Source organism: Somniosus microcephalus, chromosome 9, assembly GCF_052327205.1.
Source record: "Somniosus microcephalus isolate GS21.2 chromosome 9, FLI_Smic_1.0, whole genome shotgun sequence".
Lineage (NCBI taxonomy): Eukaryota > Metazoa > Chordata > Chondrichthyes > Squaliformes > Somniosidae > Somniosus > Somniosus microcephalus.
The window spans coordinates 7076249-7097771 of record NC_140995.1 but is presented as its reverse complement, the minus strand read 5'-3'; the positions used below and the strand labels follow the sequence as shown (position 1 = coordinate 7097771).

At 45.7% G+C, this 21523-nt stretch overlaps 1 protein-coding gene across 4 annotated transcripts in view; it reads left to right on the top strand.

Moving 5' to 3' along the window:
- greb1 (growth regulating estrogen receptor binding 1) overlaps positions 1-21523 on the top strand; it is a 345678-nt gene that overhangs the window by 114473 nt on the left and 209682 nt on the right. For 3 of the 4 annotated variants that reach the window (XM_085996301.1, XM_085996302.1, XM_085996298.1), the window contains exon 3: positions 9235-9304. In XM_085996301.1, the coding sequence (XP_085852427.1) occupies positions 9260-9304 (45 nt within the window). In that variant the 5' untranslated portion in view covers positions 9235-9259. Of the gene's footprint in view, positions 1-9232; positions 9305-21523 lie in introns of those variants that run through there. The other variant, XM_085996300.1, reaches the window with a different exon arrangement.

Genomic DNA, 21523 nt, shown 5'->3' with positions numbered 1-21523 from the left:
GGTGTCGAGCTTCTTGAGTGTTGTTGGAGCTGCACTCATCCAGGCAAGTGGAGAGTATTCCATCACACTCCTGACTTGTGCCTTGTAGATGGTGGAAAGGCTTTGGGGATTCAGGAGGTGAGACACTCACTGCAGAATACCTAGCCTCTGACCTGCTCTTGTTGCCACAGTATTTATGTGGCTGGTCCAGTTAAGTTTCTGGTCAATGGTGACCCCCCAGGATGTTGATGGTGGGGGATTCGGCGATGGTAATGCCGTTGAATGTCAAGGGGAGGTGGTTAGACTCTCGCTTGTGGGAGATAATCATTGTCCGGCACTTGTGTGGCGCGAATGTTACCGGCCACTTATCAGCTCACTTAGCGGTAAGACATCTTTAAAACATTTTTCAACCGGCTTTCCACCCGACAATCAGCCAGATTGACAGGCTGTCTGTTGGTGGACATGGAAAGCAGCTGAGGAGTGGATGTCAGGTGAGTCTGACCGCGGGGGGGGGGAAGGGGGAGATTTGGACATTGTCGGGGGGTCGGCTGACTGCGTGGAGGTAAGCTTGTTTGGGCCTTGGGGGGAAATGTTCCTGGGCCTGAAGCAGTGCAATGAAGGCAGTTGTCTCGAGGATTCGGCTCTTCATGCCTCCTTTTACCTGCCGGGTTTCTGGAGGCCCAGGAATTCCGGCTTTCGGGAGTTAAAAAAAAAATTAAAACCGAGCCACGCGGCCTCCTTGAAGAGATTTTTGTGACTGACACACCACCTGAGAGCGGGTTGGTCGCCTGTCCCCCTGACCCGCCTCCGTTTTAAAAAACCGGAAGTGGGTGGGCTGGAGGCTGGTTGTGGTCGGGTTTGATAATTTAAAAATGTTTTCTCTTCCCACCCACCCCTAACCCATCTGTCCTTGGGGTTAAAATTCTGTCCATGGTGTGTAAATGAATCAGCATTTGGTAGAGGCCAGAGAGTTTTTCTTGTCTGTCCATTGTACAGGGAATCACAGAGGTCCGACAAGAGGGGATCTTATTGAAACATATAAGATTCTGAAGAGGCTTGAGAGGGTAGATGCAGAGAGGATGTTTCCCCTCGTGGGGGAATCTAGAACTAGGGGGCATAGTTTTAGAATAAGGGGGCACCCTTTTAAAACGGAGATGAGGAGGAATTTCTTCTCAGAGGGTCGTGAATCTTTGGAATTCTCTTCCCCAGAGAGCTGTGGGGGCTGGGTCATTGAATATATTTAAGGTGGAAATGGACAGATTTTTGAACGATAGGGGAGTCGAGGGTTACGGGGAGCGGGCAGGGAAGTGGAGTTGAGGCCAAGATCAGATCAACCATGATCTTATTGAATGGCGGAGCAGGCTCGAGGGGCCGAATGACCGACTCCTGCTCCTACGTCTAATGTATGAGAGGCTGAAATGCTCTAACTAGGAAATGAGAGATTAATAAAGCAGTAAGTATAAAACTATAATAAATGCTTCAAATGGTGAAGGATAGTTTGTTGTTTTGGATGTGAGTCTTTGTCAGAACGTAACACTCCATCAGCACCTAACACTATAGTTGTTTTGACCATTATAGTCCTCGCTGTGATAATTGGGAAATGCAATCGGGGGGAAAAACTTAGCGTGCCAAATTTCTTCCAGAGACAGATAGAGCTCGTTTCCAATAAATTCAAACCTCTATTGACCCTTGCACGGCCCTTAACATTGAACAATAGCTTTGGGGTTGATGATGAATGAAGTTGGTGCTAGGCAACAACAGTCACATTTGGACAGCAAACGCAAAAAGGTTGAACACTTGAGATTTTTCTGGAGAAAAGTGAAATGGTAGCAATTTACATGAGAACGTATAAAAATATTTTGTTAATGTGTTTACAAAGTAAAAATACCCAGTGCGTAATATTAGCCCCTTTAAATATTTTTTTTTGTTTCTTTGTGATAACTTGTTTGTCTTGGTTGTAACTCCAGCGTGATGATGCCTCCTGTTCTGGGGATCGAGACTCTTGACTTGTTGGCAGTTATGTTTCAGACAACTTGAAAAAGTTGCAAGTTTTGGTTTTCAAAAGGAGGGAGTATCTTGTATCTTGTTATTAGAGCTTGTCTGTACCAGAAGGATGGGTGAAATTACAAACCCGTTTCACAAATTCACTGACGTCGTTTAGAGTTGGCTATAACTAAACTGAGGCACAGACGTACACATTTCTGCATAATAGTTTGTGGTCACATTCATTGGAGCTGATCTGCTTCGGAGCACTAAAGTCTGTTAACCAAAAAAAAGAACATTTAAGGACTTGTATTTAGCTGATGAAGCACAGTTAAATGAAAAAAGGCGAGGGGGGCAAATTTGGGTCACGCCCCCCCCTTGGGGTGCTAACTAGCACCCCGAAGAAGTTAGCGCCCCCACGCCTGAAATTCACTGGAAGCACCCCAAGAGGGAGGCAGGACGCTACTGGAAGCACCCCACCTCCCTCTTGAGGCGCTGCAAGTGAATATCGCGGCGTGGCGCTGCGGCACGTTGCGCCGCTGTATTGCAGGCCTTCCTCCACTTATTAAAGGGGAGGGGCCTTGCACAGCACGACCCAGGGCCCAGCTGAGCCACCAGGGATCGGAGTGCCGGCAAAGGAGCCCGGCGCTCAAGAGGAGGACAGCAATGGAGGCAGGTGCTGGCAGGTGGCCAGCAACAAAAATGGCCGCCCGGCACTTTCCCTTTAATTTGCGCTGCCCCGGCTGCAGGTAGGCCCCCTTGACCCTGTCGGACATGGCGTCCGGCGTTAGGTCAGGGGGCGCTACCGAAGATCATGGGCGGGGCGCTGTGCACGGCGATTACTTCACCGCCGGAGGCGCAGCGCCCTATGGGCGCTAACGGTTACCATCGCCGCTAACTTCCTGCTGAAATTCGCGGGAGGCGTTGGTGGTGCCCCGCCCGGGCGCTAGTTGCTTTGTGACCCGTTAGCTTCCTCTTGGGGCGTTAACAGGAGGCGAAAATCAATCGAACTTTTCCCCCTAGGTATTTTTTTCATAAGTTATTCATAAGTGTTTTACCTCTTCCAGCTTTCTCTCCTCCCCTCCGCTTTTGAAGGCCCTGATGCATGCTTGGGGTATAGTTTCACTGGCGTCGGTCACCCTCTGGTACCTCAGCCAGGTGGCCATTCCTCATACACGAGCCTGAACAGTGTATGCAGGCTGTCCGACATCCACAGATGCACACTTTGTAGCAGGATTTATTGAATAGTGATCTGGAGCAGAAACTCTGCCCAATTATTTTCTCTGTCAACCAGGGGTGCTGAATTGTTGCAGAAACCGAAGTGGACACATATTTTATTGAAAGCAAATTGAGAAACGAAGTTTAGATTTGCATACAGAAAGGGTATCAGTTTTTTTTTAAATGTTTTTCGGATGAAAGCAACACCGGCAAGGCTGATTTTATTGCCCATACCTAGTTGTGCTCAGAAGGTAGTATTGAGTCTTCTCTTTAATTGCTGCAGACCTTGTGACATTTATTTAGATGCAGAAACACAGAGAGATGGGCAGTGTCTCACAATTGTAAAGGATGGACCACACTGAGGTGTAAAGGTTTGAACTGCTACAGGGCAAGTCTACTTCAGGAGGGAGGTGACATAACATCAAGGAACCTCATTGGGGAGGGCTGAAGTGGGCAGCCTCAGAATCACCCTTCAGAGAATCACTTTCCATGTACCTCTGAGGAGCCAAACTTGGGGGGGTGGGGGGTGGAATTTCCAGATGTTAATTGTCCTGAACCAGGCTTCTTCTTAAAGTGCCAGCTGTGGCTCAGTGGGTAGCACACTCTCCTGTGAGTCAGAAGGTTGTGGGTTCAAGTCCCACTCCAGAGACTAGAGCACAGAAAGCTGGGCTGACGCTCCAGTGCAGTGCTGAGGGAGCGCTGACAATGTCGGAGGTGCCGTCTTTCGGATGAGACGTTAAATCGAGGCCCTGTCTGCTCTCTCAGGTGGACGTAAAAGATTCCCATGACACTATTTCGAAGAAGAGCAGGGGAGTTATCCCTGGTTTCTTGGCCAATATTTATTCCTCAATCAACATAACTGAAGAAACCAATTATCTGGTCATTATCACATTGCTGTTTGTGGGAGCTTGCTGTGCGCAAATTGGCTGCCGCATTTCCCACATTACAACAGTGACTACACTTCAAAAAGTACTTCATTGACTGTGAAGCGCTTTGAGACGTCTGGTGGTTGTGAAAGGCGCTATCGAAATGGAAGTCTTTTTCCTGCTACAGTTTTTCATTAGTTAACTGCTGTGTGTGTGAGAGGAGGTGGAGAGGGTCAGCGGCCTGTCGTTGATCTGCAGTACCTATGATGTCCTTATTTAGAAATGGATCTATCTAAAATCATGAAGGACATTCTCTGTGACTGTGGTGTATTAACCCTCCTCATTCCCCTTGACCTCTCTGCAGCCTTTATCATTATCAACCACACGATCCTCCTCTAACACCTCCTGTTTTCTAGCTCGGTGGAACTGCCCTCGCTTGGTTTCACTCTTACCTATTTGAGTGTAGCCAGATCATCTCCAGCAACTGCTTCTCTTCCCATCCCTGTATCGTTACATCCGGAGTTCCCCAAGAATCCAACTTTGGTCCCCATCTCTTCCTTATCTACAAACTGTCCCATGGCAGCATCAACCGCAGACATGGGATCAGCTTCAGTATGTAAGCTAATGATGACCAGCTTTCCTCTGCGCCACCTCTCTTAACTCTTCCACTGCCTCTGTATTGCCCAGCTGCTTGTCCGACATCCAGTCTTGGGCGAGCTGCAACTTTCTCCAACTAAACACTGGGTTGACTGAAGCCATCGTCTTCAGCTCCCACCATAAATACTGTAGCCTTGTCAGTGACACCATCCCCCTCCTCGGCCACTATCTCAGGCTGAACCAGACTGTTCGCAACTTCAGCCCCAAGCCGAGCTTCTGACCTCATCCTCTCCGTCAGAAGGACCACCCGCATCCAACTCTGTAACATTGCCTACCTCAGCCCCTGTAATGCTCAAATCCTCATCCATATATCTGTCAACTCCAAACTAATTCCGTGCTCCCTTGGCTGACTTCCCATCCGCCATCCTCTGTAAAATTTAGCTCCTCCAAACTCTGCTGCTTGTACCTATCCCATTCCGTCATTCTTGGCAGTAACCCCTGTTCTTATTGACCTAAATTGCCATGTCTGAAATTTAAAATTCTTATCCTTGTGTTCAAATTCCTTCAAGGCCTTGCCCATTACTATCTCTGCAACCTCTTCCATCCTGGTTTATGTCCCTTCAAGGCCTCACTATCTCTGTAACCTTGTCCATCCTTATAACTCTGCTGAACTCTCCCTTCTTACTCTCGCCTCTCCCTTTGCCCCACCATTGGCAGCTATGCCTGTAGCACCCAGCTCTCACCCTCTGAAATTCCCTCTGTCCCGCCACCTCTACTTCCCACCTCTTCGACCAAGCTTTTAGTCACCCCTCCTAATCTCGACTCTTTTGGCTCAGTCCATTTTTTTTTTAATTGTGCTTTTATTACTTTGAGACATTTTTCTCTGTTAAAGGTGCCAGGTTGTTGTTCTAGTTGTAGTATGTGAATCAGTCAGACAAGCTCAGTTTAGGGACGGGTTGGAGTCTCCAAGAGCAACACTGATGTCAGTGGATTTTTAAATTCTAAGGTTTCTCCCTCTGCAGCTTTGCTATCGGGTCATTCTACAAATCGGTTTCAGGGTTCCAGAATGGCCCTTTCAACTTGAACATTTATCAAAGTGATTTAGTCCTTCTTTAAATAGTTGGGAGGGGAATGGCAGTATACTCCAAGTAATGTCTTAAATGAGTCATAAAAGTGTTTAAGATAAAGACAAGATGGATTAAAAAGCTCAAACTTACGTAAAATGTCTTTATTTTTCCAAGATGTTATTGAACTTTGAATCTTAATGCCTTGATTGACACTCATTTGAATGAGTTTCAAAGCTTCAAAGTTAAATGGGAAGATCAGACACAAATGTTTGTTTCTGAGCCCCTGAGGAAATTCATCCTTTTAGGTCTGATGTAATGGAGCAGATGTCGTTATATTGAAATGAGGGATGGGTGGCGGGGGAGTCGAGGGTTTGTCCGCCAAGTCTATGGCTGTAGGACAATGAATTTGACGCAAGTATTGTGAAATTTCATATATAGGTTTTTTTCCTCTTAATATTTTGATGAATTGTGTGCTTAGTAATGTGCAGAAAATGGAAATGTTTTGGATGCCCAGCATCAGCCTCAATTACTCCCAAGTCGGGTATGGCAAGGATTAGATGCAAAATGAAGCTCTATCTAATTTCCCCAATAATGTGCATCAGCCCCAAACGTAGAAATGTGACATGATCCCATTTCCCACGCCAACCTTCACCACCTTTCCCCGAGTGAGATTGCCAATTAATGTTGCATTAGGGGCAGTTTTGTCCTATGGACCAATGCCCACTGGAAACGATGTCACTTTACAGCACAACGGAACCTTTAATCAATCTGCCTGGTCTGGATTCGGCTGCCGCTCGCAGAGGTGAAGAGAATCCAGTCGAGTTCTCTCCCAATACTGACATGACCACAACCAATTGGTGCAAAACAACAACAACTTGCATTTATATAGCATCTTTAACGTGGTAAAACGCCCCAAGGTGCTTCACAGGAGCGTTATCGAAACAAAATTCATAACTGAGCCATATAAGGAGCTGTTAGGGCTGATGACCAAAAGCTTGGTCAAAGAGGTAGATTTTAAGGAGCGTCTTAAAGGAGGAAACCGGAGGAGAGGCGGAATTACAGCTAAATGTTGACTTATTTCGACTTTCCAATTAAATTTCAACATCTCTATCCCGTAGACATTCTTCTTCACTTAATATCTTTAGATATTAATGAGATAGCAAGACCTACTTGCATACTAGATTAATTTCAGATCATAATAAAATGGTTCTTCTATATCAAATGCATTTGATAACATAAGAAGTAAGAGCAGGAGTAGGCCATTCGGCCCCTCGAGCCTGTTCCGCCATTTAATGAGATCATGGCTGATCATCGACCTCAACTCCACTTACCCGCCCGATCTCCATAACCCTCGATTCCCCGAGAGTCCAAAAATCTATTTCTCCGCCTTCTAGAGGTGGAACCCTGCTTTTTATTTCTTAGGCAAAATTATATTGGTTCGAAGTAATATATTGCACAGTTTGTAATTCAGATGGCCCTTCCATTAGAACTCTCTGGGGGAGAAATTCGGTTGTTAGCGCCACCGATTAACGCCTAAAGAGGCTGAGAAGTGGAGCGCTAGCCAATTTCCGGGCGGGCGCAAGACGCCTAGCGCCTCACCCCATATTGAGCATGCATTTAGCGCCGGCGCTAAATCTTAGCGCCCGCTCATAGGCGCAGGCTGATTATGACGTCGTTTGAGTGTGCAACGCCTTTTGGGCACCCCGGACCGGAAATTCAGTGGTGCCCCCCTCCGTAGCGCCTGGCGCTAATAGTGACAGCTTACTTGGACCTTACCAACTCGCTATCGGGCTGGAGGAGCGTTATTTAAAGGGGACTGGTGTTGTTTAAAAGCGGCTGCCATTTTTGGAGCACAACTTCTTCAAAAGCTACAACGAGTTGCTGAGCTGCACACTTGAGAGCCATTTGACCACTGAGCCAGCGCAGGCAGACGATCTTCAGCCTTCTGACCATCACCTTGCTGTTGGTGAGCCTTGACAATGGGGAACCTTCCTGTGGGCAATTATTATGGGGGCTGCATTGGAGGGGAACGTCCTGCTGCTGAATCATCTGGAAAGGGCACTGAGATGCTGGGAGAGGGGAGCAGGCATGGCCAGACAGAGGAGGGCCAACAGACGTCGCCACAGCAGACCTTACGCTGGCAGGGTTTTCCGACAGCAGTTTTCCTACATGAACATGCCGGAGGAGCAGTGTGTCAGAAGGCTGCGATTTAGAAAGGAGGTGGTGACTGAGCTGTGCCAGCTGCTTCAGCCAGATCTGCAGCCTCAGATAAGGTGCAGGACATCTCTGTCGGTGGCTGAGAAGATGCCTGCTGGCCTGAACTTCTACGCGAGCGGCTCTTCTCAGGCTGCGCGTCAGAGGCTGATCAGAAGTAGCTTCTAGGCCCCTCTCACGGAATGCTTGCTGCCATTCCAAGAACAGGAATGGAACCGGTCTGATACCCCCAAGCCTGTGAAGGGCAAGATGCAAGTAAATAGAAGGCATGGCCATTGTAAATGAAGAAAGTGTTTCATTACACAAAATGTGGTTCCTTCAAACATGAGAAAGCTATGGCAACAGAAAGCAAAACTAATACACTGACACATAACTGGCTCTCGCACCCGGGAGACTGTCCAAAACATAAATCACATTCCGACCATCTTCCTTGGCCTTGATTCCACTGCGCCAACCAAAGCATCCAATGCCCCATCAGTGAGGCGTTCCGCCCTCTGCCTCACCCTTTCCATGTCTTGCTAGGCTGGTGCGCCACAGGTAGGCTCCCACTGCTTTGAAGGCCTACAAGGCAGTGAGTGTGTCTGGTGATGCCAATTGACCTGCCCCTTTAAGAGCTGACCGGCACCACTGTGTCTCAGGGAAAGTGATTATTGACAGCACCCTCGCTGCGCCCCGCCGCGGCGAAATTGGGTTGCGCCGCCGGGTTAGTGCCTTAAGAGTAGCGTGCAGCGCCTGATTTAGCATCGCAATCACCTTTAGGGGCGCTGCAACCCAATATCGCGCTAAATTGCACTTGCCGGTAAACTTTGCGCATCGCCAGGACTAGCGCCCCAAACGCGGCTATACCGAATTTCTAGGCTTCGATCTTTTTCTTTACATAAGGGAAAGTTACTCCTATGGAAGAGGTCAAAAAGCCCAGGATGAAAATAGTCATTGTCCACTGCCAGTAGCGGATAGGTTTCCAATCTTGTGCCCCTGGCTGTGGGCTTTGCCTGCTGGAGCTCAGACTGGAAATTTGGGTGTGCACTGTGCATGATTTTCCAATGTTGATCTCAGTAAACTGGATGAACTCACCTGAAAATCTACTACTTGAATTATCAAGGGAAGCCCTTCTTTCAGAATCTGGAACTCCCAGTGGATGCAATAGTTAAGAGGTTTGTCTCGAGCACTTCCAGAATGGAATAAATGGGAGAAAGAATGACATTGCAAATATGGGCACAATTTCACAAGACTTGAATTTTAAAATATTGTGATCTGAGGATATAAGAGACACAGGGAGGCCTGATTTCCCCTCTCTCTCTTCCCTTCAGGCATGCAGTAGGAGGAAATACCCGTATGTGTGTGAAGGAGATCTTCCAATCGAACGATGAGGATTACAAGGTAAATAATCTACTTTTCCATTTCGCACTATTCATTGCATGTTCCCATTTTTCTTGCTTACACTTGATCTATATCAATCTTAGAACTGTCACATATCTATAACTATCAAGTCAGATTTATTTGATAGCAAAATACCGCGGATGCTGGAAATCCAAAATAACAACAGAAAATGCTGGAAAAACTCAGCAGGCCAGGCAACATCCGTGGAGAGAGAAACAGAGTCAACAGGTTCTGACGAAGGGTCTTCAACCTGAAACGTTGACTGTCTCTCCACGGATGTTGCCTGGCCTGCTGAGTTTTTCCAGCGTTTTCTGTTGTTAAGTCAGATTTATTTATTGGGTAACAAATACATCCGCTGTTAGTATTCAGCCTCTGCCAAGGATCCAGTGCGGGACATAGAAAGCCAGCTATCTAATCATTTATAAATCATTTGAGATGGGAGGAGCATAAATGGTTCTCATTCTGCTGCTATATATGGCAGTTGAGGATGAGATGTTATAAGCATTCACTCAATGGGGAGAGAGGTTATTCCAAGGAGGTGACAGTACAAATCTTCTTCTTAGGCAGTCCCTCGGAACCGAGGATGCCTTGCTTCCACATTAAAAATGAGTTTTCAGGTGACTGATGAGTGGACCAATGCGGGACCTACAGTCTCTGTCACAGGTGGGGCAGCCGATACGAGACTTCCAAAACAAGCGCTCTACTCGGAGCTCTGACACGGCAGGAGAGCCCCAGGTGGGCAGAGGAAACGCTTCAAGGACACCCTCAAACCCACCACTGACACCTGGGAATCCCTGGCCCAAGACCGCACAAAGCGGAGGAGAAGCATCTGGGAGGGCGCCGAACACCTCGAGCCTCTTCGTCGGGAGCAAGCGCAAGGAGCGCACGTCAGCCCACCCACCCGCCCCTTCAACCACCGACTGCATATAGAGTTAACACCACACACTTACAGCCTCAAGACAGATCAAATGTGTCTACCAAATCCTGAAATCAACAACCTCTGACATTTGAAAGTGAACAGATGTGAGAGTTAAGCTTTTGCAGCTGTGAAGAATTCAGCTCGTTGGTCCTCCCGACATACTCACCTGATGTGATCTCCAAACATCATGAAACCTGTTGAAAATGTGGCAAAATAGGAAAAGGCTCTCAAAATAGCAGTTAACAAGCACTTAACAAGGAGTTAAGTATCTTAAATCCTTCACCCGCCGCTTGGTGTCGGGTCTGTTCTGAAATCGCAGACCCAACACTTTGGAAATTCACACGGAGGCGGGATTGCAATGGGTTCCCAACCTGCCGTCAATCATTTCGAATTTAACAGCTGACCCACCTCTGAACCCGCCCTCTGAGCGCCGGCAAAATCGCGGCCTTAGTGTCTCTCTTTTTTGTGTGCCTTTTCCTACTCTAGTGCTCCTACGAAGTGCTCCCCCAGTTGCTGCAGCACGGCTGATGGAAGGCTGCTGACTTTCAGTGGGGGAGATGACGGATAGTCTTGCAGGAAGACATCGAGCAGCTCTGGGCCTCGGAGGCCCGGCTGCAGACTTCATCACCATGGCATGGGCGGCAGCAGTCTGGGCTGGCTGGCTCACAGGCAGCAGCAAGGGCACTGGCGGAGTGGCAGTGGTGGGAGTAGGAATGCTGTCATCCTGAGAGAGGACAGCAGGTGCTTGCTCCACTGACCCACTGCCACACCCCGGGGTGGTGCCTCGGCATTCCTAGCCATCTGTTGGGGGACAGGTTGTTGGAGTGCTGTGAGACCCTGCATCTTGCTGCAGTTGTACAGGGCCTTGGTGAGACTGCACCTTGAGCATTGTGTGCAGTTTTGGTCGCCTTATCTGAGGAAGGATGTTCTTGCCATGGAGGGAGTGCAGCGAAGATTCACCAGACTGATACCTGGGATGGCAGGAATGACGTATGAGGAGCGATTGGGTCGATTGGGCTTATACTCGCTGGAGTTTAGAAGAATGAGAGGGGATCTCATTGAAACTTATAAAATTCTAACAGGACTAGACAGACTAGATGCAGGAAGGATGTTCCCGATGGCGGGGGAGTCCAGAACCAGGCGTCACAATCTAAGGATAAGGGGTAAGCCATTTAGGACAGAAATGAGGAGGAATTTCTTCACCCAGAGAGTGGTGAACCTGTGGAATTCTCTACCACAGAAGGCAGTAGAGGCTAATTCATTAAATATATTCAAGAAGGAGTTGGATATATTTCTTAAGGCTAAAGGGATCAAGGGATATGGAGAGAAGGCAGGGACAGGGTACTGAATTTGCATGATCAGCCATGATCTCATCGAATGGCGGAGCAGGCTCGAGGGGCCGAATGGCCTACTCCTGCTCCTATCTTCTATGTTTCTATGTGCCAGTACCTTTAGAAGTGAGTAACACTGTTGTGCAAAGTAAATAGGAAGAAAATCTTCTGCAACTGACTGGTAATTCTCTGAGTCAATTGTGTCTGAAACATGTTCTATTGATGGTTGTTAATGGATACATTCGCCCATCTCCCAATCTCGCTGACCTACATTGGCTCCCGGTTAAGCAGTGCCTCGATTTCAAAATTCTCATCCTTGTTTTCAAATCGCTCCATGGCCTCGCCCTTTCCTATCTCTGTAATCTCCTCCAGCCCCACAACCCCCCCCCGAGATCTCTGCGTTCCTCTAATTCTGGTCTCTTGAGCATCCCTGATTATAATCACTCCACCATTGGTGGCCGTGCCTTCTGTTGCCTGGGCCCTAAGCTCTGGAATTCCCTCTTTCCTCCTTTAAGACGCTCCTTAAAACCTACCTCTTTGACCAAGCTTTTGGTCACCTGCCCTAATTTCTCCTTATGTGGATCAGTGTCAAACTTTTTGTCTTAAATATTCCTGTGCAGCGCCTTGGGATGTTTTACTACGTTAAAGGCGCTATATAAATACGAGTTGTTGTTGTTGTTGATACAAGCACACTCGTCACTCCCTGATCCCTTCCTCCTCCTTCTCCACTTCTTCCTGCTTGACTCCTTTTCCCCCTTCCTCATGCATTTCTCCCCCCTTCCCTCCCCCTGCTGTGGTCCAAATATCCTCCTGCCATCGAAGCCTGGTTAATGAAGCCAGCGCTTGACTATCTGTGAGCAATGCCATGGAGATTAACTAGTGTATGTACATCCCTATGTGCATTTGTGGTTCCAAATGCCAACTTGGTTTAGTTGGTAGCGTGCCTTTGAGTGAGAAGGCTGTTAGTTCAGTCGTACTCCAGGAGATGGGCACAAAACGTAGCTGACACTTCCGTGAGACTCTGGCCTTCTTTAGGTGAGCTGTCGAATGGCGGCCTCTTGGCACTATTTGAGGAACAGTAGGGTGTTCTCCCACATCCTGGTCAACATTATCCCCAAACCAGCATCACCAAAACAGATTAACTTGTCAGTTGTCACATTGCTGCTGTGGGATCCTGCAGTCTTTGCCCGTATAACAAGTTATCACACTTCAAAAGTGATTCATTTATCTGAAGCACTTTGGGATGTCCTGTGGACAGGAATGGCACTTTATAAAGGCGAGTTCTTGCTAAGTTCGTTCTCCGCTTCACTCAAACCGTGCATGCATTTTTCTCTCTCTCTCTATTTCTGTGTATCTGTAGCTCTGCCTGTCTTCTTTGGTCAGATATCACACCTCAACCACCGCTTCCTTGTTGAGCTTAAGCCTATTCATCCACTACTTCTCCACTCTGCCAAAGTAACTATCTGACCTTGTTCAGACCGACCTGCCTGGCACAGATCCTACTGCAAGTTATGTGCCTTCTGTGGCCTCTGCTCTTCTGGGTTGTCCCCTGCTCCTCCTCCTCCTCCTCCTCCCTGCGCTGTGACATACTTGGCAATGACTATTCTATCCATTGACTAGAGCAGAAAATACCTCTTGTACTGTCATTTTAATTCAGTTCTTCATGACTGGCCTTGAATAACAAGTAAAAATGTTAATGCTCGCTCAAGATTATAAAAGAGTTTGGAGTGTGGAGAATCCTCGCACAGTGATAAACATGGAGGTATAGTGTATCTGAGCTTTCCATCCATTTTGTTATCACTGTTTACTCATCTTTTTCATTGATGTTGGCAAAGACAAAAAAATATGCCCCAATGTGATTGTCCATTCGTGCACTTGCTTCATGAAAAACAGCTTGGCAAAACTTCTTCTTTATAAAAGACTTTAATCAGATTAAATTATATATTTAAGAGTGTATTGTGATGAAATGGTGCTCGCTTCTCTTCCCCACAAAGGAAAAAAATCAAACCCTTTTCCATTCGGGCAGAACCCCTGTAATTAAGGACAGAAAGTGGTGGAAATGCACAGCTGGTCAGCATCTGAAATAGCAAAATAAGTTAAAATTTCCAGACTAATTCTGATGGAGGCTCCCACTGAAAATATTAACAGATCTGGCTTTTTCAGATGATAACTGACCTCCTTTGCATTTCCGGTTTATTTCAGATTTACAGAACTTAAAGTTTTTTTTTTTGGCTCTTTTAATTTAGACAGTTTTTTTTTTAAGCAAGTGCTCAGTGCACCTACAGGAAGGGTTCAAGGGTGCGTAACCTTTGCTGATAAAACAGATCATGCAGTAAATTCAAAGCCATCAATGTCCCTGTTTATAGTTTAGACCTCTGGAGATTAGAGTTTTGGTCAGGGTGACCCAAACTGAAAATGATTTTCCAGGGTTTGTACGGAAAGGCAATCTGTAAGTTGCTTGTCTGCATGAGGAATGTTTTCTGATATCCCTATGTTTTAAAAAAAAATGCTATTTCAGATCAGATTAGCAGCCATTTAATATAAATCTCGTACAGCTGTGTACATGTAAATCTATAATGAGTGCTGATATCTGACCAGATTAATTAACCCTGTGCATTTATTGCGATTATGCTGCCAGTTCACTTGAGTTTAAAGGAATACACTGGGGTGCTCAGGATAAGTTTTCACGAGTATGTACGGTCTTTTCATGATTCTTTAAATAGCACAGCGTTCTGCTTATAACAACGTTGGTTCTGACGAAGGGTCACAGACCCGAAACGTTAACTCTGTTTCTCTCTCCACGGATGCTGCCTGGCCTGCTGAGTGTTTCCAGCATTTTCTGCTGTTAGATTTCCAGCGTCCGCAGTATTTTGCTGTTGTGCGGGGTTCCGCTCCCTCTCTTTTCAGCGGGTTCTTAAATGTACTGAAATTGCGCAGCAAAGAGAATTTGCTCCCCTGGTTTATAATGTTTGAACCTCTTGGGGAAAACTATCGCTGTAATCATTCCCAGGCATCCATTACTCATGTAAACTTTTTTTTAATTCATTTTTATGGGATGTGGGTGTCGCTGGCAAGGCCAGCATTTATTGCCCTCGAGAAGGAGGTGGTGAGCCGCCTTCTTGAACTAGATCGATTTCGGTGAGATGAGACGAATTGGTACTTTTGGGGGTTGTGGTGGAGGGTGGAAACAACCTATTTTGTTTTCAGTAGATTACTGATACCAGAATTAAGTGATAATTTGAAAATAAAAGTGACGTTAAAAAAAAAATAATAATAAAGACAGATTTTATATCGACCCCTGCGCTTGAGGTAGACCATTCCCATCCTGAGAGTTGATCTTTGACTTGTGTATAATGTTGGAGATTCTCCCTGGTTTTCCTGCTGCTGCTGCAACACACCGACTTTCTCATTTTTATTTGTAATAATTATTGAAAACGTGCGTTTATTTCCCTTGGCAGCAAGGAAATAAAATAAGCTTCGGTTGGAGTTCACAGAGGCCCTGAAAGCTGATGTGTTGCAACACCATCCGTCGCACTGTCGATTAGTGCTGGTCTGTCTGTTCACCGGCCTCTTGTGCAGTCCACCTCAGGGTGCAGTCTTGTGAACCAAGTTTCCCACACTGGGCGTGGTCTACCTTCACCTGAAACACTCGCTGCATTTTTGCCATGTCATGATGCACACCGGTTCTGGGGATTTGTGTTGGCTTCAGTGAATACGCAAGGTTAGGTACAAAATGAATGGCGTATTGGCACCGCCTTCCATAGACCAGGCTGGGGTGAATTTTTGGCCACCAATTTGAAATTAATTGTTTTCATAATTTAGCGCTGAATTTATGTTAATACTGGCCAGTATGAATTGGTTGCCAAATTTGTCTTACAATTGGGGAAATCTTGAAAGCTGATACCAGGATGAATTGGGCCCAAATTTTTAATACAAGAATTGGATGAAAGATCAAACCAATTGCTTGCTCAAGTGGACAACAGCGATCTCGCACTCTGTGATAAAGAGCAAGGTTTCGTTTTAATTTAAAGGATAAAACTCTGTTCGTTCTCCTTGCTTTGCATTTAAATATAATCGTAGCAAAAAATGTGATTTTTAAAAAATGGATTTTAAGCGAAGTACAAATAAAATGGACGACAGATTGTTTTATTTCTTCAACACTCCTCGGATAAAATTTAATTAAAGTTTTAATTTAAAAGCTGTCGAGCCAACATTTCTCCTTTTAACCAACGCCAGCAAAACACAAATGAGCTGGTCATTCACCTTACAATAGCAAAATACTGCGGATGCTGGAAATCCGAAATAACAACAGAAAACGCTGGAAAAACCCAGCAGGCCAGGCAACATCCGTGGAGAGAGAAATAGAGTCAACGTTTCGGGTCGAAGACCCTTCGCCTGACGAAAGGTCATCTTATGACGAAAGGTCATCGACCTGAAACGTTAACTCTGTTTCTCTCTCCACGGATGTTGCCCTGGCCTGCTGAGTTTTTCCAGCATTTTCTGTGGTCATTCATCTTATTTGTTGTTTGTGGGACCTTGCTGTGGACAGACTGACTGACATGTTTATTCATATGACAACAGTGACCGCATTACATACAGTAATTTACTGAATCTGAGGTCGATGTGGATATCTTGAGAGATGTGGTGAGGTGTTGGCAAGTTTATTCTTAGAGCAGCAGGGCAAGACTCTGTTTCTTAACCTTTCTTTTGATTTAAATTTAATTACAGCGGAAAGAGATGTGATTTAGAAGTAAAAATTAAACGGGTGCAGTAACAGACTATGCTAGTTCTTCGACACTGTCGTGTCCAGAGGTCATGTCTACAAAAGCCTAGAAAGTATGGCAAAACAAATAAAAAAGCTAATAAAATGCAGGAATATAAATCTGTGACCGAGTGGTGGGCTACAGAGGTTCTGTTGAGGTTTTACAATGCAGTAGCCTTCCACATTTGGAGTCTGGTATTCAGTTCTGGTCTGCATGGCACAAAAAACACATGCAGATATTGAAAAGGATGGTGAGCACAGCAGCAAGACCGATCCCAAGTGCAACAAGGGTCAGCTTTGAGGATAGATTAGACTGCAGCTTCTGCTTCTACAGTTAAGGGGGAATCTCATTAATGTATATGAAATATTAAATAGTATAGGCCAGGTAACCCCCAGGGTATTACAGGTAGACTACCCTTTATCCGGACTTCCGAAAACCGAAACCCTCTAAAAACCGAAGGTTTTTTCGGTCAGCGTAAGTTGTGCGCACGACATGACCAGAGTGGCGCACGACTTACAGGCCTAGCCGGATAAGGGATAGTGTAGCATTTTTCCGCACTTCTGAAAACCGAAATCGCTCAGCGTAAGTGTACCAGCCTTTATCCGCACATCCGAAACCAGAAAACCTCTGAAAGCCGAAAGTGGAGCAAAGCATGACTTCTGAAAACCGAAATGCGCACGACCACGACCCCCCCCCCCCCCCCCGGCCGAACCCGACCCCCGACCCCCACCGACCCCCGACCCCCCCGCCGTACCCCACCCCCGCCGAACCCCACCCAATTTCGGATAAGAGATAGTGTACCAGCCTTTATCCGCACATCCGAAACCAGAAAACCTCTGAAAGCCGAAAGTGGCGCAAAGCATGACCCGACGCTGCCGATGCTTGACCCACGCAGGTGTTATGCTGCTCTCTGTGATATTTGCTGCTCTCTTAGATATTTGCAGCTCTCTTAGATATTTGCTGCTCTCTTAGATATTTGCTGGCTTTTAACAATTTGTGAAAATGCTAAAAAGAGCTGCAGATACCCCAATGGGTAACAGTGAGAAGCAGAGAAGGAAGCATCACTCATTATCAATATCGCAGAAAGTGGAGTTATTGCAGAAGCTTGATCGTGGTGTGTCTGTGCGACATCTTACTGAAGAATATGGTGTGGGAAGTACCACCGTCTATGACTTAAAGAAACAGAAAGACAAGTTGTTGAAATTTTACACTGACAGTGATGACCATAAACTAATGAAAATTAGGAAAACATTGCATAGGGCAAAAAATGAAGATCTTGACCGTGTGCTGATTGAGTGAATTCGACAACGCAGAGGTGAACGTGTGCCACTGACTGGTTTGATGGTCATGAAGCAAGCTAGAATATACCATGAAGAACTGAACATTGAAGTTGAGTGTGAATATTCAGAAGGTTGGCTGCATAAATTTAAGAAGCGTCATGGTATAAAATATCTGAAAATCTGTGGTGAAAAAGCTTCTGCTGATCATGAAGCAGCTGAAAATTACATAGATGAGTTTGCAAAAATAATATCGGATGAAAACCTCGGTCCTGAACAAATTTACAATGCTGATGAAACAGCTCTGTTCTGGCGCTACGTTCCTAGAAAAACATTAGCAACGGCTGATGAGAGTGCACCAGCAGGTTTTAAGGATGCTAAGGACAGATTGACTGTTCTTGGGTGTGCCAATGCTGCAGGCACACACAAGTTAAAGTTGGTAGTGATTGGAAAAAGCCAACATCCGAGATGTTTGAAAGGTGTATGCAATTTACCTGTGCATTATTATGCGAGCAGGAAAGCATGGGTAACCAGAGGAATATTTTCTCACTGGTTCAATAACCACTTCGTACCAGCGACACGAGCTCATTGCAGGCAAGTTGGACTGGAAGAAAACTGCAAAATTTTATTGTTCCTGGACAACTGCTCCGCACATCCCCCTCCTGAACTTCTTGTGAAAAGTTATGTTTTCGGCATTAACTTTCCCCCTAATGTGACATCTTTAATACAGCCTTGCGACCAAGGAATTTTACGCTCCATGAAGAGCAAGTATAAAGACGTTTTTTTGAACTCTATGCTTGATGCAATCAACAGAGGCATAGGAATCCAAAGCTTCCTGAAAGAATTCAATGTTAAGGATGCCATTTATGCAGTTGATAATGCTTGGAACGATGTTGACAAACCAACATTAACAAATGCTTGGCGCAGACTTTGGCCTTCAACGATGTTTCATGAAGATGGACCTGCAGATGACGAGTTTGAAGGATTTCCTGTCAGTCAGGAGAAGATGATGATATCAAACCTCCTCACTTACGCCAAAGGTTTATCATCCGAAAGTGTAAATACGTTAGAGGAAGCTGACATCGAAGAAGTGCTGAACATTGACAATGATGCACCTGTTGTGAATTCATTGAGTGATGGGGAAATTGCTGAAATGGTGTTAAATAAAGACAAGCATGAGGACAGTAGTGATGATGATGATGACATTGTGAACACAGGTGAAAAAATCCCCATAGACGATATGGTGACAATGTGTGATCAGTTAATTGCTGGCCTTGAAAAACGTGCATTTATCAGTGAGCAAGAGATTATGCAAGTTTACTCAATTAAAGAGAGACTGCTTAGACAGAAACCAATGTTAATGAGACAGATGACACTGGAAGAAGTCTTTAAAAAGGCCGTCTGTCGTAGTCATGCTTCATCACTTGAGAATCCTGTTCCTGGCCCATCTTCAGATGTCCAACTCCAACCTGATGACAATGATGCCAACACTGATGTACCCTCTTCTCCAAGATCCTCAAGCCAGATATAATGTACCTTTATTGCATGTTTATGTACAGGTATTTAGCTTAGTTTGTACCTGTACATGTTTGAAGTTTTACTGAATGTTTTCCTTACAAATAAACTGTACTACAGTATTTATCCCTGTAACTACAGTATTTATAGTCGTTATTTTCGGATAAGGGATAGTGTATCCTTTATCCGCACTCCCGAAAACCGAATTACCTCTGAAAACCGAAGTGTTTTCGCGCACCTTCCGAAATCCGAAATTTTCCTAAAACCGAAACACAGCTGGTCCCGAGGTTTTCGGATAAAGGATAGTCTACCTGTACTTCTAAGCCAGGAGATTAGGACCAGAGGACAAAGTTGAAATTAGTGGAATGTAAATTTAAAATTGATACTAGGAATTACTTCTTTACTTAAAAGTGTGATGAAATATTTGGAGTAATCTATCTCATTGGCTATTGGTGAGAAAACATTAAGGCTGTTCAAATTGCAGCTGGGTGTTTAGAAAGTTGGGGTACTCGAGTGTTGAGCTTCAGTGTGTTAAATAACTTTTCTCATCCATTTCAAATGCTCTTGTGTTCAGAGTGAAACACACAACAGTTTATTAATGTCAGCGAAAGCCGCCTTCTCTTCCTTCTTAGGCAGTCCCTCGGAACCGAGGATGACTTGCTTCCACACTAAAAATGAGTTCTCAGGTGACTGATGAGTCCAATGCGGGACCTACAGTCTCTGTCACAGGTGGGGCAGACGGTGGTTGAAGGGGCGGGTGGGTGGGGTGCTTGGGTTGACGTGTGCTCCTTCCGCTGTTTGCGCTTGGCTTCCGCTTGCTCCCGGCGAAGAGACTCGAGGTGTGCGGCGCCTTCTCGGATGCTTCTCCTCCACTTTGTGCGGTCTTGGGCCAGGGATTCCCAGGTGTCGGTGGGGATGTTGCACTTTTTCAAGGAGGCTTTGCGGGTGTCCTTGAAGCGTTTCCTCTGCCCACCTGGGGCTCTCTTGCCGTGCCGGAGCTCCGAGTAGAGCGCTTGTTTTGGGAGTCTCGTATCGGGCATGCGGACAATGTGACCCATCCATCGGAGCTGATCGAGCGTGGTCAAAGCCTCGATGCTGGGGATGTTGGCCTGAGCGAGAACACTGACGTTGGTGCACCTATCCTGCCAATGGATTTGCAGGATCTTGCGGAGGCAGCGTTGGTGGTACCTCTCCAGTGCTTTGAGGTGCCTGCTGTACATGGTCCATGTCTCTGAGGCATACAGCAGGGCGGGTATCACTGCTGCCCTGTAGACCATGAGCTTAGTGCCGGGTTTGGTCTTATATCCTTGAACTTAACTGAAACATTTTTAATTGTTTATAATATTTATAGATTCTTTGAGTTTTACCTTTTCAAGCTTTTTTTCATTTAAGTTTTGCAATTGAACTCTTTACTGTTGCCATTATTGCCAACACGCCTTGCTGTATGCTATTATATTGTATGACCGAGAAAGGAAGTGGATTACAATATTGTGATGCCAGACAATGGTTATAATAGGCATAACTGACACAAAATGAATCATTCTACTGTTATACAAACTTGAGATCTACTGTACTAAAAATACAAATTGAAGTTTAATGTTTCTCTGTAAAAATGTCAGAAATCGAACATGCCTATTGGTTGTATTTTCTTTCAGATTACAATTGGAGAGCAAAGTGGGCACAGTTGAGGTCAACACTGCTCTTTAACCTTTGACCTGGCATTAAATCCAATTCAATCACTTGCTAAAAACACTCCCACTTAGGACTTAAATAATGAAGCCAAATGAAGCCAAGTTCTCCACAACTGTTCGGCATAAGCGGTTGGTGGGAGTTGCTATTATGTTTCACTGAGCTAGCCGATTTAAGGGCTGATTCTGCATCGAGTACATACCGAACGAGCAGGGAGCGCAGGCTGGGAAATCGCCAGGCTGTAGCCTGCAACTTCCTGATCAGCGCTCACTGCTCCCCGAGGAAGCACCCAATCATAAGTGGCTGTATGGTGGCACTTTTCCCCAGCACAGAAAAGCACTTTATCGAGTGAACAATTCAAGAATCAAATTCATGGCAATTATAGAAGGCTATGTCAATAGTGGGTCGTCTTGACATTTATTCCTAGTATAATTGTTGTACTGCCAGCCCTATATTGCAACTACCAGTGTAGGTTCGTAAACTATTAGTGCTTTGCCTCTTTCAAGCTAAACGTTCATTTCAGAAAAAAAGTTTCCTTTGTGGGGGAAGTCTGTTCACGAACCTCCTCCTTCTAAAGCAGTCTAAACATGTGTGGTTACCTCATTAGTTGATTTCAGCTATGTAACTTGGCATGAATTTGGCAGGCACCGCAAGCTGTTGGAAAAGAAATAGTTAACAATATTAAAAGATATTTTGTCCTCCACTAAATGTGGTTATTGAACACT